The 12415-nt window shown below is 41.9% G+C and overlaps 1 protein-coding gene across 1 annotated transcript; it reads right to left on the minus strand.

Annotated features, from left to right (window-relative positions):
• Positions 1 to 871: 871 nt before the first annotated feature.
• LOC311595306 (transmembrane and coiled-coil domain-containing protein 5B) lies at positions 872 to 12097 on the minus strand. The gene is made up of 12 exons (XM_084777900.1): positions 11965 to 12097; positions 11086 to 11130; positions 10113 to 10262; positions 9698 to 9815; positions 9346 to 9396; positions 8267 to 8335; positions 7215 to 7271; positions 6495 to 6554; positions 5950 to 6014; positions 2487 to 2562; positions 2203 to 2246; positions 872 to 1370 (listed from the first exon to the last, which is right to left on the minus strand). The coding sequence occupies exons 2-12, from the start codon at positions 11118 to 11120 to the stop codon at positions 1172 to 1174; spliced, it is 924 nt and encodes a 307-aa protein (XP_084634026.1). The 5' UTR covers positions 11121 to 11130; positions 11965 to 12097; the 3' UTR covers positions 872 to 1171.
• Positions 12098 to 12415: the final 318 nt, after the last annotated feature.

Below are 12415 nucleotides of genomic sequence, written 5' to 3' on the forward strand. Positions count from 1 at the left end.
CTTTCTACTTTCTTAGGCTTCCTGAAAGGAAAACTGAGATAAGATCATGCCTGCAGCAAAAACATAGTTTGCTCTCTCTATTCCAACGTTGTTCAACAAAACTTAAAATCTGTATCAAGAATGAGCTCTGAAAGAGGAAACTCATCCAGAAGGCAAGAACATGTGGAATGTGCTGAAAGATACTGAAGGGGAAAAAAAAAAAGGCTTCTCTGCCATCGTGGCTTCCGTGAGTATGGAGATGCCACCCGCTGGACAGGTGATCTTATGTTTTTACCGTGTCTCCCAACTTTCTGTGGCATCAGCGCTTTGTCAGTGCTGCTGAAAGCAAGCACTGTGACAAGGGCTGTGTGGTTGTGGTAAGAAATAAGGAGGACACCTGTCTTGAGGTCAAGTCACTTAGGAATGACAGCAAAACTTAGAAGATCAGGGTCTATAGGAAAACCAGAGAAGGTTCTAGGAGCTTGTGGTATAAGGTGGGAAAAGCTGTCTCCAGGTAGAAGGAATTTGAGGGTAGAATTTGATGATAATCAGAAGTTATTGCTTAGCTATAGCTAAAGGCACAACTTTTTAATTGGTTGTTTCTAGAAGTATCTTCTGAATTTTACACTTTTATTAACACTTGATTTTTAATTTTAATTTAAGAATGAGTAGTTATCTATGTATAGGAAAAAAAAAGTAATTTTTTTCAGTACCTCACTTTAAAGATGTACTATAAAGCACAAAAATCTATAGGGAGAGAATATGTTTTTAACACAAGACTTCCAGTGCTATGCTACGTCTACTTCCGTGGATGTCCTAGTGCGCGCCTCCCGAAAGGACTGAGAACCTAATAAATGATCACATGGTTTTATTTTTTTTTCTTTCAGAAAATGAAGCAGAACTTGAAGTCCTAGGGGAAGTTGTTGTTTTGTTTTATCTCAAGAGAACAGGGAACTTGTGACTACATAGAAGGCCCAGGACATACAGACCAACACAGTGAATGCTGGTCAAATGCATTCTGTATTTGACATAGAGTCGCTCCAGGGGGAGAGTCAAATATAAAGTTCAATTGTCACATAGAAGCTCTGAGTCAGAACCTAGCAATCCCTTCCTGGCCCACGCCACCAACGCGGGGCCATAGCCACGGCCCCTCCACTGGGGTACAGTGTGAGGCCTGGCAGGTCACCTGACACTAATGTGGAAGCACATCTTCCACCTCTAGAGTAAGGAAGGGAAGCAACATGTCCCGTAGCCACTTCAGGCTGCTTCTGCTCATCAGCACGGGAAGAGTGTCCACGAGAAGGTCCGGGTTGATATACTGCAGGTGGAAGAACATGTAACCCAGCAACCGAACGAAGACCATGATCATGAAGAGAAAGTACTGGAAGTGCCTGCGAAGAGGAGTCCACATTAGCATACAGAACAGAGCAGCTTAACCTGTTAAGCAATGGGCTGTGACGTAGTGAATGGCTGGTGGGTTGCTTTCTTTTGGCAAAACCGTCGGGGTCCCTAGGAGATGGGGTGGAGACGGTGAATGCAGATTGACAGGAAAACACAGAAAAACCATAGCTTAGTAGCCAAGCACTGAACACTGACTGCCCTCAGGACATGTAAGTTTTCCAACAGGATAAATGACCTCATGGGTACTACATATGGGGCAGGCCTTCTGATGGTTAATGGTAAAAGTTTACGAGGATCACATTGTGAGCCTTGTGGCCAGTGGTGCTCTTCATGTCTCCTACAGCAAGCAATTCCAGAAAATTGAAGACAATTCTCCTTATTTCAAGACTTTGAAAAAGGAAAGACAGAGAATTCAAGGGACTTCTTCCCCCTCGCCCCCTGTAATTTCTCAGCCTACACTAAGAAAACAGAGGAAATTAATGTGCCCTGTTCTCTCTTTCCAAGAATGTAGCAAACATTTGGATGCAGGATCTGAGAAATTGAAAGGGAGCATGCTGGGGAACACGAGAGGAGATGAACTGTAACCTACAGCTTCCATCCTGAGTTTCTCAGAAGTGGCTACCATTTCCTCCAGCTACGAGAACCATGTAAGTTTGCTTTCCTAACTCGTTATGTAGGAAGAAAGGGAGAGTTCAGAGAATTCTAAGGCTGTGTGACATAGCTGTTTGAAGCTAAGGCTCATTCTTTTGGTCTGTATCCAGTCAACTGCACAGCAAATGTGGCCTGGACCAACTAGGTCAGGAGCATGATTCTGCCACTTACCTAAGCCAAAACTTCCTCTTCTGTTTCTTAATAATGTTCTTCTCCTGTGGAAAGGAACGGACATGAAAACTATGTGGGACCACAATAGCAATGAATGGTAGTGCAGTTGGGTGGCTGCAAGCAAAGCATGGCAGTTAGGTCAGAAGGATGTCATGGTATAGTGCCAGGTAACAGAACCTTTCTTCCTATCACCAAGGATTTTTTTTTTAAAGGAGGAGTGAGGCAGCCATCCCAGGAGGAAGGAGGACCAGAGAAAAGCCCAAGTGTGGGCAGGCAAGACTCACCATATTGCTTTGAATGGTCTCTACCAGAATCGACCCAGGTTTCACTACTTGGGAAGAGTCACTCTGGGCTTTGGATCTGGATTTACAGACAACAACAACAAGGAAGATCAGTGCCAGTTATCCCATGAGCCAACCCAAGGAACTGTCGACAGACAAGAGCTTTCCTAAGTCATGAAACACCTGTGACCTGGCTGAATTTATAGTTTCTTAGCATATAAAGACATTGGGAAACATGACTGGTTCATTTCCAATTACTTTCAAATTACCATAAAATGGGCTTTCTTACATGTGAGTTATTATTATCCTTTGTTCTAATCCATTCCCCTTTCCAGTTGCCTTCATGGTAAGTGCCTCTTACCTCCTCTCTCGATTCCCTTTCTCTCCCTCAGAGTCCCCATCTTCTGCCTCCATGTCTTGTATATCCTCCCCATTTTGATGATGAGAAATGAGCTGAGGACGCTTTACATGCTCCAGGAAATACTCTGTCACTGAGCTGTATCCCAGTCCCATTCTGTCCTAGTTAGGGTTACTACTGCTGTGATAAAACACCATAATCAAAAGAATCTTGGGGAAGAAAGGGTTTATTTGGCTAACAGCATTGAAGGAAGTCAAGACAGGAACTCACACAGGGCAGGAATCTGGAAGCAGGAGCTGATGCAGAGGCCATGGAAGGGTGCTGCATACTGGCTTGCACCCTACTGCCTTGCTCAATCTACTTTCTTATAAAACCCAGGAATACCAGCCCAGGGATGGCCCCACCCACAATAGGCTGGACCCTCCTCCATCAATCACTAATTAAGAAAGTGCCCTACAGGCTTGCCTACAGTCTGATCTTACGAGGCATCTTCTCAACTGAGGTTCCCTTCTTTCCAGTGACTCTAGCTTGTGTAAACGTGACATAAAAGTGGCCAGCACACATTCCATTACAGAGAAAGGTAATCCGTACCTAAAGTGTGCCTAAATCTCTGGTTGACTTTCAAACGGAACTGAGGGTGTAAGAAGACCCAGTTGTCACATGAGCAGCCAGGAGAGCTGGACTAAGTGGCTCAACCTAAACATCAGGATGACAGCCAGATCTGCCTAGGTCTGGCTGTCTTTCTTTCTAATGACCTAAATTCTAAACTTTTCCTCCACGTTCTTTTAACTGCTCCATACATACAATCAATGCACTTAGCGGGTTTGGTCTGACCTCAGGCCAGGAGGTATAACACCGGGAGAAATGACCTCCTGTCATTCTCCTCTCACGGCTTCTAGCTCTTCTCTAGCACCCACTTGCTTTCATCCTGTCGCCAGAGCCTTCTGGTCACTCTTAGCTTACTTGTTTTATTTAAGGTTGTTTTCGGTTGCAGAATTGATCCAGTAAGCTTATCCAGCACTTTCATGGGTATTTTCTTTTATAGAAATCATTAAACATGTAAAGGCAGAATTGGCACAGGTTCCTGGCTCTTCCATGATGAAGCGGTTTGTGTCAGACCAGCCTGTTTCCAAAAGTAACTATAAAACTTGGCAAAATGCACCACTGGATGTATTGGATGTGGCAGTCAGGAGTCAAAGGGACACAAGTCCCCAAGTTGGATGAAGCACACAGAGGTGCTTCCCTTCAAGAATGTGTGCTAACTCCTCCTAGTGCAGGGAAATAGAGTGCCAGCAGAAAGTGACACCATCAGCTGGATGAGGAGGCAGAGTCGGGACTTCAAGAGTGTCAAAGCAAATATCTAAATGGGCTTCCCTGTCAATGGGAGCTGGCTCCTAGTTATCTCACTCAATACTTAAAAAATTCAAAAAAGCAAGGTCAATGGATACAATTTGGTATATAAAAGCCTATGTATTTCTATATGGTAGTAATGATCAACTCTAAAATCAAATGAACATAACATTTGCAAAATCAAAAACTATCAATATGATTAAAGATGTATAAGAATACGCCATAGAATGACAGTACACTATAGGACAGTTAAATAAATGGATGGACAAAGTTGGAACAACTGCTAGATAAATATTTATTAACCTCCAAATTTTGTTTAGATATCCTAATAATTGCAATAAAAATCTCAGCAAGTCTTTATTATTTCGGTAGCAATTGAAAGACTGATATAAAATATTTTTATTGATATTCATGGGTCCAAAAGTAGCCAAAGTAATGTAAAGAACAAAACACTTGTAGATGATATCTATCATGTATCAAGGCTAGCTGTAAAGCTGGACTAATTAAAACAGTCCCATATAGATAAAAGGGTGGAGACATAGATGAATTGTACAGAACAAAGCATGTAAAAATAGGCTTACATGCATAAGGTCTCTCGACCTACAAAACTACAAGGCACCAAAGGAAATACATGATCTCTCTAAACTTTAAAGCCTGAAGTTCTTCAAAGTTTAGATATTGTACAGGGCTAACTGGACACGGAAAAGACAGATGTTTATAAATCAGGGTGGAGTCATAGAGGAGTTGTTCTGAGAATTGCACTTAAGGTCCAAGGAAAACAAGAAGCAAATAGGAATGGCACCTTTACTCATGGGAGGCATCTTCTAGTCCAGAAATCCTGTAAAGTCCTTCTGGCTGAGGATATTGATACAGACACTATAGAAATGTTTTTCCAGTACAACAGAGATGTGTTTACCCAATAGCCCCTCAAAAAATGGAAGGATACAACTGTCAAAAGGCATACACGAGGATACTTTATAGCAGATTTTAATATCACCAAACTTGAAATAGTCAAAGTGTTCATCAATGATAGTTTAGTGGTGTCCTATTCATCCATGGAATGTTATAAAGAGCAAGTCACATGATACAGTAGAGATAAACCTCAGTGAATATGGACCAAATTTATAGAAAAACTGAGGACAGAGTTCTAAAAGGACCATCTAGCAGTTACTGTTGCAAGGGATAGTTGACAGGATAGAGGGTCCAAGGAGACTTCTAGGGCTTATAATATTCTATATGTTGATCTGAATGGCACTAATGTGTATATACATAGAAAAAATTAACAGCCATATATTTAAGATGTGTGCAGCCTATTCATTTTGCATAATAAGTGATATAATTAAGAAGCATAAACTACAACAACAACAAAGTGTGTCAAGTCCTGAGAAATACATCTACAGATCTCTGAATATTCCATGTGTCAATGTCCTGGGAAAGGTGCCAGTCCTTGCACATAGGTATCTCTTCACTATGACTTTTCCTCTCTGAACATAGTTTGAGTTGTGGTGGGGACACTGCGGTCAACTAAAGATATATGAAAAAGAACATTAAAGAGACATTTGAGGTCCCAGTTACTGGGAAGGCAGGAGACCAGTCCGAATGCTGAAGAGTGTTCAGTCTGGGGGCATGAATAGAGGTTGTCAGATGTAGGGCCTTTACTCAGTGACACCGATCGTTCTGAGTAATGCTCTGCCCCTCAGTGACTGCCTGGGGCAGGAACTGCAGTCCACCATGGGGGAGGTTGTTTCCCGAACTTACATTTCTTTCTCAAGCAGCATCACTTCTTGTTCCTTCTTCATCTCCCTCAGAATTTCTTGATACTTCTTCCCATGGGGGAGGGCATCATAAACGAGAGGTTTGGTTATTATTTTCAAAGTCACTGATAGGAACATTCCACTACAATAAACTAACATTCCAGACACTTCACACAATGGCGTGTACAAAGCAGGGGGTGCTCTAGGTGCTAGTGACAGGATGGGCACTAGCAGAAGTGCCTCTGTTAGACCTGGTTTGTATTCAAATCCCAGCCCTGAGGTTGACTGACTGAGCTTCCTGTGTGTGTAGCCTTGCCTCCTGAAGCTTCTGTGTTCTCCTCAGAGCTCCTCAGACTTACTAGACAAATGGCCTGAGGAAAACACTGCATTACAAGGGTCCAGAACATTGACAAGAACACTCATATTTGGTGGTCACTCTGTTGAATGAAAGGCATTTTCCCTTGGTAGATGGTAGCCTAACAAGAAAGCAGCTTTCTTTCAACTTGGGGAGATCTGCCTCCATTTTGACTTTCATCAGTAATAGTGTACCTTTATATAGTGGGCCTGGTCTTCACAGAGCTGATATACAGATTGGTAGTCACTTTCCATCTATAAAAAGAAGAACACAAACCTCAGGAGATTAAGCAGTACCAAGTTTTGGCTGCTTCCCTGGGAACCTGCCTGGTACATTGGACATGTGGCCAGTTACCTAGCAACTCCTTACTTGAAAGGAAACAACTACCTTGCAAAGAGGTGACCTCATCATTTAGGCATAGGGCCTAATTTAAAGTGGGGGTGGGTGGGTGGGAGGAAACTTCACCCACGTTGTCCTGTGTTGCTCTGGGAAATAGGAGGGAATCGAATAGGGCTGTTGAATTTGTGATTCTACAAGGTAATTGGGGCTGATGAGTGGTTTTTTTTTAATGCTAAAGCTAGTATTTAATGAAAGTATTTTTTGCTACCTGTCTGTGAATGAGAAATTCACTTGCCAGATTCTTCTACTCTATGCCTCCCATGCCCAAAAACCTTTCTGAAGACCCTTAACTTTCCCTCCTATTATTTAAGGTAGACCCTTAATGGATTTTTTGTTTTTGGTTTTGCAAGACAGGGTTTCTCTATGTTATCTTGGCTATCCTGGACTTTGTAGGATAGGCTGGCCTTGAACTCTGAATGATATGCCTGCCTCTACCTCCTGAGTGCTGGCATTAAAGGCATGCACCACCACACCTGGCTAGACCCTCAGTGGAAAAGGCACTGGTTGAATCTAACCTTGGATATTTCCTTTTCTTGTTGTGCACAGGATTCAGTTGAATTTTGTAGTTTCACCTAGGGAAGATGGTAATAGCAGAAAATGAACAGCACTCCTTTGTGCAAAGAAAACCCAGGCCAGCAGGAAGCAAACTCAGAGTGGCTATCATGTAGCAGTAACAGATATTAATTAGGGGAGGATACAACATTTACCTCTGTTTGGCAGATGAGGAGAAAGAAGTTATACACATAACCCAACTCTCAGAATGGCAGAGCCTGACAGTTAAGTCTTCATAGGCTGACTCTCCCAGAATCCGACCACTGTACTTACTAATGGCCACCAGTCCCTTTCTCTCACTCACTCAGGATGGGGCACTCATCTCTAAATCACATGTGGGTCAGAGGAATCATTCCACTTGTTCAGAGAAAAGCAGAAAATGGGGCTTTTGATGGTAGGCTCAGCCAAATGCCACAATTGTCCCCTAAAACTGGAGAGAGCCCAATATATTGGCCTCCAACTTGAGTCCATTTCATTTGCTCACTTAACAGATATTTACTAAACATCTGCTTGGTGCTAGAATATGTTCTAAACACTGGGGTGCAGACAATATAGTCTTATATGGTAATCTTCTCAGTTGCTTCACTTTCTACTAGAGGGAAAAGACAAAATGAAATTAGAAAATAAAATTTATGAGCCATAGCTTGACAAACCATGTAAGATCATTGATACATCCTTATATAAATGTGAGAATTAGCATTTTCTTTCTTTTTAAATGTCTCATTTAGATATAAACTTTTCCACAGAAGACCCCAATAAGTGTTTAGAATGTGTTTCATTAAGTGATAAGGCGTTCAAGCCATTCCCTCCACCTGAAGGCAGTGTAGTCACTTCTGCTTCTAATGTGAACAGTAATGTTTGAATACCCAAAGGGAGTAAAGGATGCTGGCTCATTGATAATGCACAAATGAACATACCTAGCATCATACTTAGGACAGGTAATTGAAACCACCTCCCAGAACCGCAAACTAATACATGTGTTCACCCAAATTTCCCAGTTTCCTGTTCTACTAACCTTCAATTCTTCTATTTTCTTTTTCATGTTTTCGGGATCAGGGCCAGAAATCTTAAGGCCTCTTGAAATCTGAAATATCATTCCAAAAACTTTGAACTCACCAAAGCAAACAGGTGATGTAGGTAAGGTTAGACTGGGGATTTAGCTGGCAGAACAATTGTGGTTACAAGATCGGTTACTGAAACATCTTGAATGGAAACATGTCTCTTTGACCTTCTGGAAGTTGCCTAAGTCCATACTGAGTGGGCAGACTTTCCTTATTGTTTTTTTTAAAGATTCATATTTATTTATAAGTAGTGTGGTCATATGTCTGTCTGTCTGTCTGTCTCTCCCTTCCTCTTCCTCCCCTCTCCTGTGTATATGTGTGTGTGTGTGTGTGTGTGTGTGTGTGTGTGTGTGTGTATGTACATGTGAGTGCAGCTGTCTTTGTCATCCAGAAGATGGTTTCAAATCCTTGGAGCTTGAAATAGAGGTGGTTGTGAACTACCTGACCTGGGTATGAGGAACAGAACTCAAGTTCTCTGTAAGACTATGTGCTCTTGAGCACTAAGGCAAGTGCACATCCTTCTTTATTGCCAAGAACATTATAGGCCCACAAGAAGGAGAGGAGAACAAGCATAGCAGTAGGAGCTGGGGCAGGAGTGGGAAATCTTTGCTCATGTTACAGTTCAGCCCTCTTCCCACAACCTGCTGTGACCAGGGGACAAATACTGACTTAGTGTCTGTTTGAAGACTCTAAAAGTGATGGGAGTGTAGGGCACAGATTTTACTGCTTTCTCCTTGTTTTTCTGATTAGAGAGTTAAGGAAGAGTCTGTAGAAATCAGTCTTATTTCAAGGAGAAACTCAAGTAGGTGAAAAAAACTCATTTGCTTATAACGTACAATTTATATTTTATATGGCTACATATAGTTGATGAGGACACACACACACACACACACACACACACACACACACACACACACACACACATACACATAGAACTCACCTCTTCTGTCTCCTGCCTGTTCCACTAGCCTTTCTTTTGTAAAGACAGTGTTGTAGGAAATGGGGTGGCTGATGACCGGGGGTGTCTCCTTACCTTCTTCTGAAGTTCCATCACATTGTTGCTTAGGGTCTTATTCTTTTTCTCCTGTAGGAAGAAGGAATTCAAGGAGACAAACAGATTCTGCTCTGATCCTTCTCCTTAATAAAGGCCACTGAAATAATAGGTGAGGGGTGAGAGTGTCACTTAAGTGCCCCAGAGCCTTACATGGGGATCTGGGACAGAGCTAAGGTCTTATCCCCATGTCTAACACTTCCTTGTCACAGCACTCCCCCAAGCAGCTGTGACTTCTGTAGTCACAGGGTCAAGGAGCATATATAGAGCCTCTGGAGGAAAAACAGTGATGCCAGCAGAAGGCATCCATGGGTCTCTTTTAGAAATCTCTCACCAGCTTTTCTGTCTCCAGCTCTAGCTCCTTCAGGGCACTCTCCTTCTTTGTGATGATTTCACTGAAGTCATCCCTCTCTTGGACTCTTCCTATGGACAGGGCAATATCTCTTTCAAGACTGAAAAACAAAGTTACTCGGGTGTAGCTCAGTCCTAAGGATGCTGCCACCAAAACCATACCACCAACATCTTGGGGATCTGGAGTGACAGTTGCAACAAAATGTCAACAAAATGAAGAAACTGAGTGCAAAGATCTGTACTTAATAGCCTTTTGAGGGCATCATAATTCATGTTTCAGGATTTAAATAACACACTGAAATTTCCACCATAGAAGTGACCCACTCCCATCCTCGGTTCCTTTTATTCTATGGGAAATATTGCAAGGAGCTTCTCCTTTGCCAAGGGCAAAGCCTGACCTTTCTATAGATTCTTCTTTCTTTTGAATCTTTCTGAGAAGAATCTGATTGGCCTCGTCCATTCTCTGTAGATCTCTTTCAAGGTCCGCGTTCAGGTACTTGAGATTCTGTTTTATGGCTTCTAAAGTCGGTATTTCTGCTATCTCATGCCTACAAGAACAGTGTCCTCATGAGTAAACTCAGCACAGAATACCATCACCCTAAGAAGACATCTCTGAATCCTCACTCATTCTCCAGTCTCCTGTTGCTTATGTGCCTAATTGGTTAGACTTATTTTTCCATGATAAACCAATTTCTACAGTATTTCTCAAATTAAATGTATATCAGATCACATTTTAATTTTAAATATTATTAGTGATACTCACTAAGACGTTTACCTCCAATTTTTTTATAAGGAAATTATGGAATCTAAGCAACACCTCTACAGCATTTAAAGATGGAAAATGAGCCAAGTAAGGTGGCACATGCCTGTAATCCCAGCACTTGAGGAAGTAGAGGCAGGTAGATCACTGTGTGTTTAAGGCCAGGCTAGTCTACAAAGTGAGTTCAGGATAGCCAAGGCTGCACAGAAAAACCTTGACTAAAAAAAAAGCAAATAACCAAAAACCAAACCAGATCAACCAACCAATCAATCAATCAAACAAACAAACAAACAAAAAAAATGAAAGAAATTTCTTAAGTCTTTTGTCACAAACTTGAATATTTTCTGTCTCATTCTGTCAGGATCCTGGGCTTTGTGAGAAAGAGGGAATGGGATGGATCTTTCCCTTAAACCAAGACAATGTGCTATGTGACAGGACAGCTGTTGCAGAAAGTCCCATCATGGCAGTGGGATGAAATAAGGGAAAATGGAACTGAAATTTCTTCCAAGATTCTAAGTCTTAATGAGAGAACATCTTCACAACTGTGGTCTGGATTAATGGAAACTTCTAGAGCAGTCATCCTTCTGGCTCCCTGTTGTTCGATTACTTACCCATCATCCGATGTGTTCTGTCCAACGTCTTCCATCGTTGGCTTCCTAGATGTGAATACAGACATCTCTTATGAAAACAAAAACCCCACCACCTACCATCCAGCATGTTGCTACACAGAAAGGAGATGGCAAAAGTGAGACACTGTTTCAGGCAAAGCAGAATCAAGCCTTTGTACACTCTCTCTTTCCCAGGCTCAAAGTCAACATTTTATGCAAACTAAATTTTAGCAAAATAGATCATAACTTGATTTTGTCAACCCAGAACCAATCACATTGGGTGTAGAAGTCTTTTAAATTTCTGTTCTTTCAATACTTTCCCTTCCTTGCTTACACTTACTCTGGTGGGTACAACGTTAAGGAACATGTGATAGAAACATGTATGTTATGGACAAATACAAAAAGAAATTTTCAAGTTAAACCTTCAGGGAAACAAAACAAAACAACAACAACAACAACAACAACAACAACAACAACGGGAAAGAAGTTGGCTGTCTGATTTTTATTAGTCTATTACTCTCTGACTTTTCATCAAGCTCTGGAGAGTAAAGGTTGATTTGCTCCCAAAATAGCAGTTTCAGCAACTTGATACCACTGCTGGGAAAAAGACAGAGACATCAAGCTTTGGAGGAACCCAAAAGTTATAAACCCATAGTTTATAACCATGTCCTCAGCACTAAATTCAGAACCAAGTTCAGTCTTAGAAAGGCTGAGCACTAGACTGTCACTCCCCTTTCATATTCCACCTTCTGCTTAAAGCTCTTCATTTTAATAACCTTTGAAACTCATCTCCTGCCTCCTTTCCTTTAACAATTTCTACTACATTTTCTTTTTCTTCCCGAAGTCTGTCTACCCACAAGAAATCCCAAACTACGCTATTACCTTTCAAAACACAACTTTCTTTCTTTTTTCAACAGAGATTTCTCCTGTTCCAAACAGATTTCCTTCCCAGCTATAAGACAGAACTGTCACTCAAGGGGTTGCCTTGCTGACTGAGTCTCCACATGTAACTGGACTGGTTACTCTGGCTGGGTGGGGCAGCATGTCATAGTGGGATAGTGACATCGTCTTGTCATCCCAGCAGCAAATTGGGAGAGTCCAGAGCTTCAGGGCAGTTTAGGAAACAGGAATAGGTCCTGTAGAACAAATTGGGTACAGCCAAAACATCTTCCAAGGCAGCAGCCATCTGCTCCATGGAGCATGTTCACGTCCCACATCTGCAGACCCAGCACTGCTTACAATCACTCTCATTTCTCTTCCATGGTCGCTGCATGGCACGTTCACAAGTTATTGCTGTTAAACACAAAATGTGCATCTCCACTGAATTGCCTAA

The sequence above is a fragment of the Acomys minous genome (genome assembly GCF_964271855.1).
Source record: "Acomys minous genome assembly, chromosome: 3".
NCBI lineage: Eukaryota > Metazoa > Chordata > Mammalia > Rodentia > Muridae > Acomys > Acomys minous.

What these genes read in the sequence shown, in the direction of transcription:
- LOC311595306 (XM_084777900.1), bottom strand. Translation starts at nt 11,120, where the DNA reads ATGGAAGACGTTGGACAGAACACATCGGATGATGG. An exon ending in CAGAACACATCGGATGATGG is followed by an intron (nt 10,263 to 11,085) that starts GTAAGTAATCGA and finishes CTGTTCTTGTAG; the next exon opens with GCATGAGATAGCAGAAATAC. An exon ending in TGATGGAACTTCAGAAGAAG is followed by an intron (nt 8,336 to 9,345) that starts GTAAGGAGACAC and finishes ATGATATTTCAG; the next exon opens with ATTTCAAGAGGCCTTAAGAT.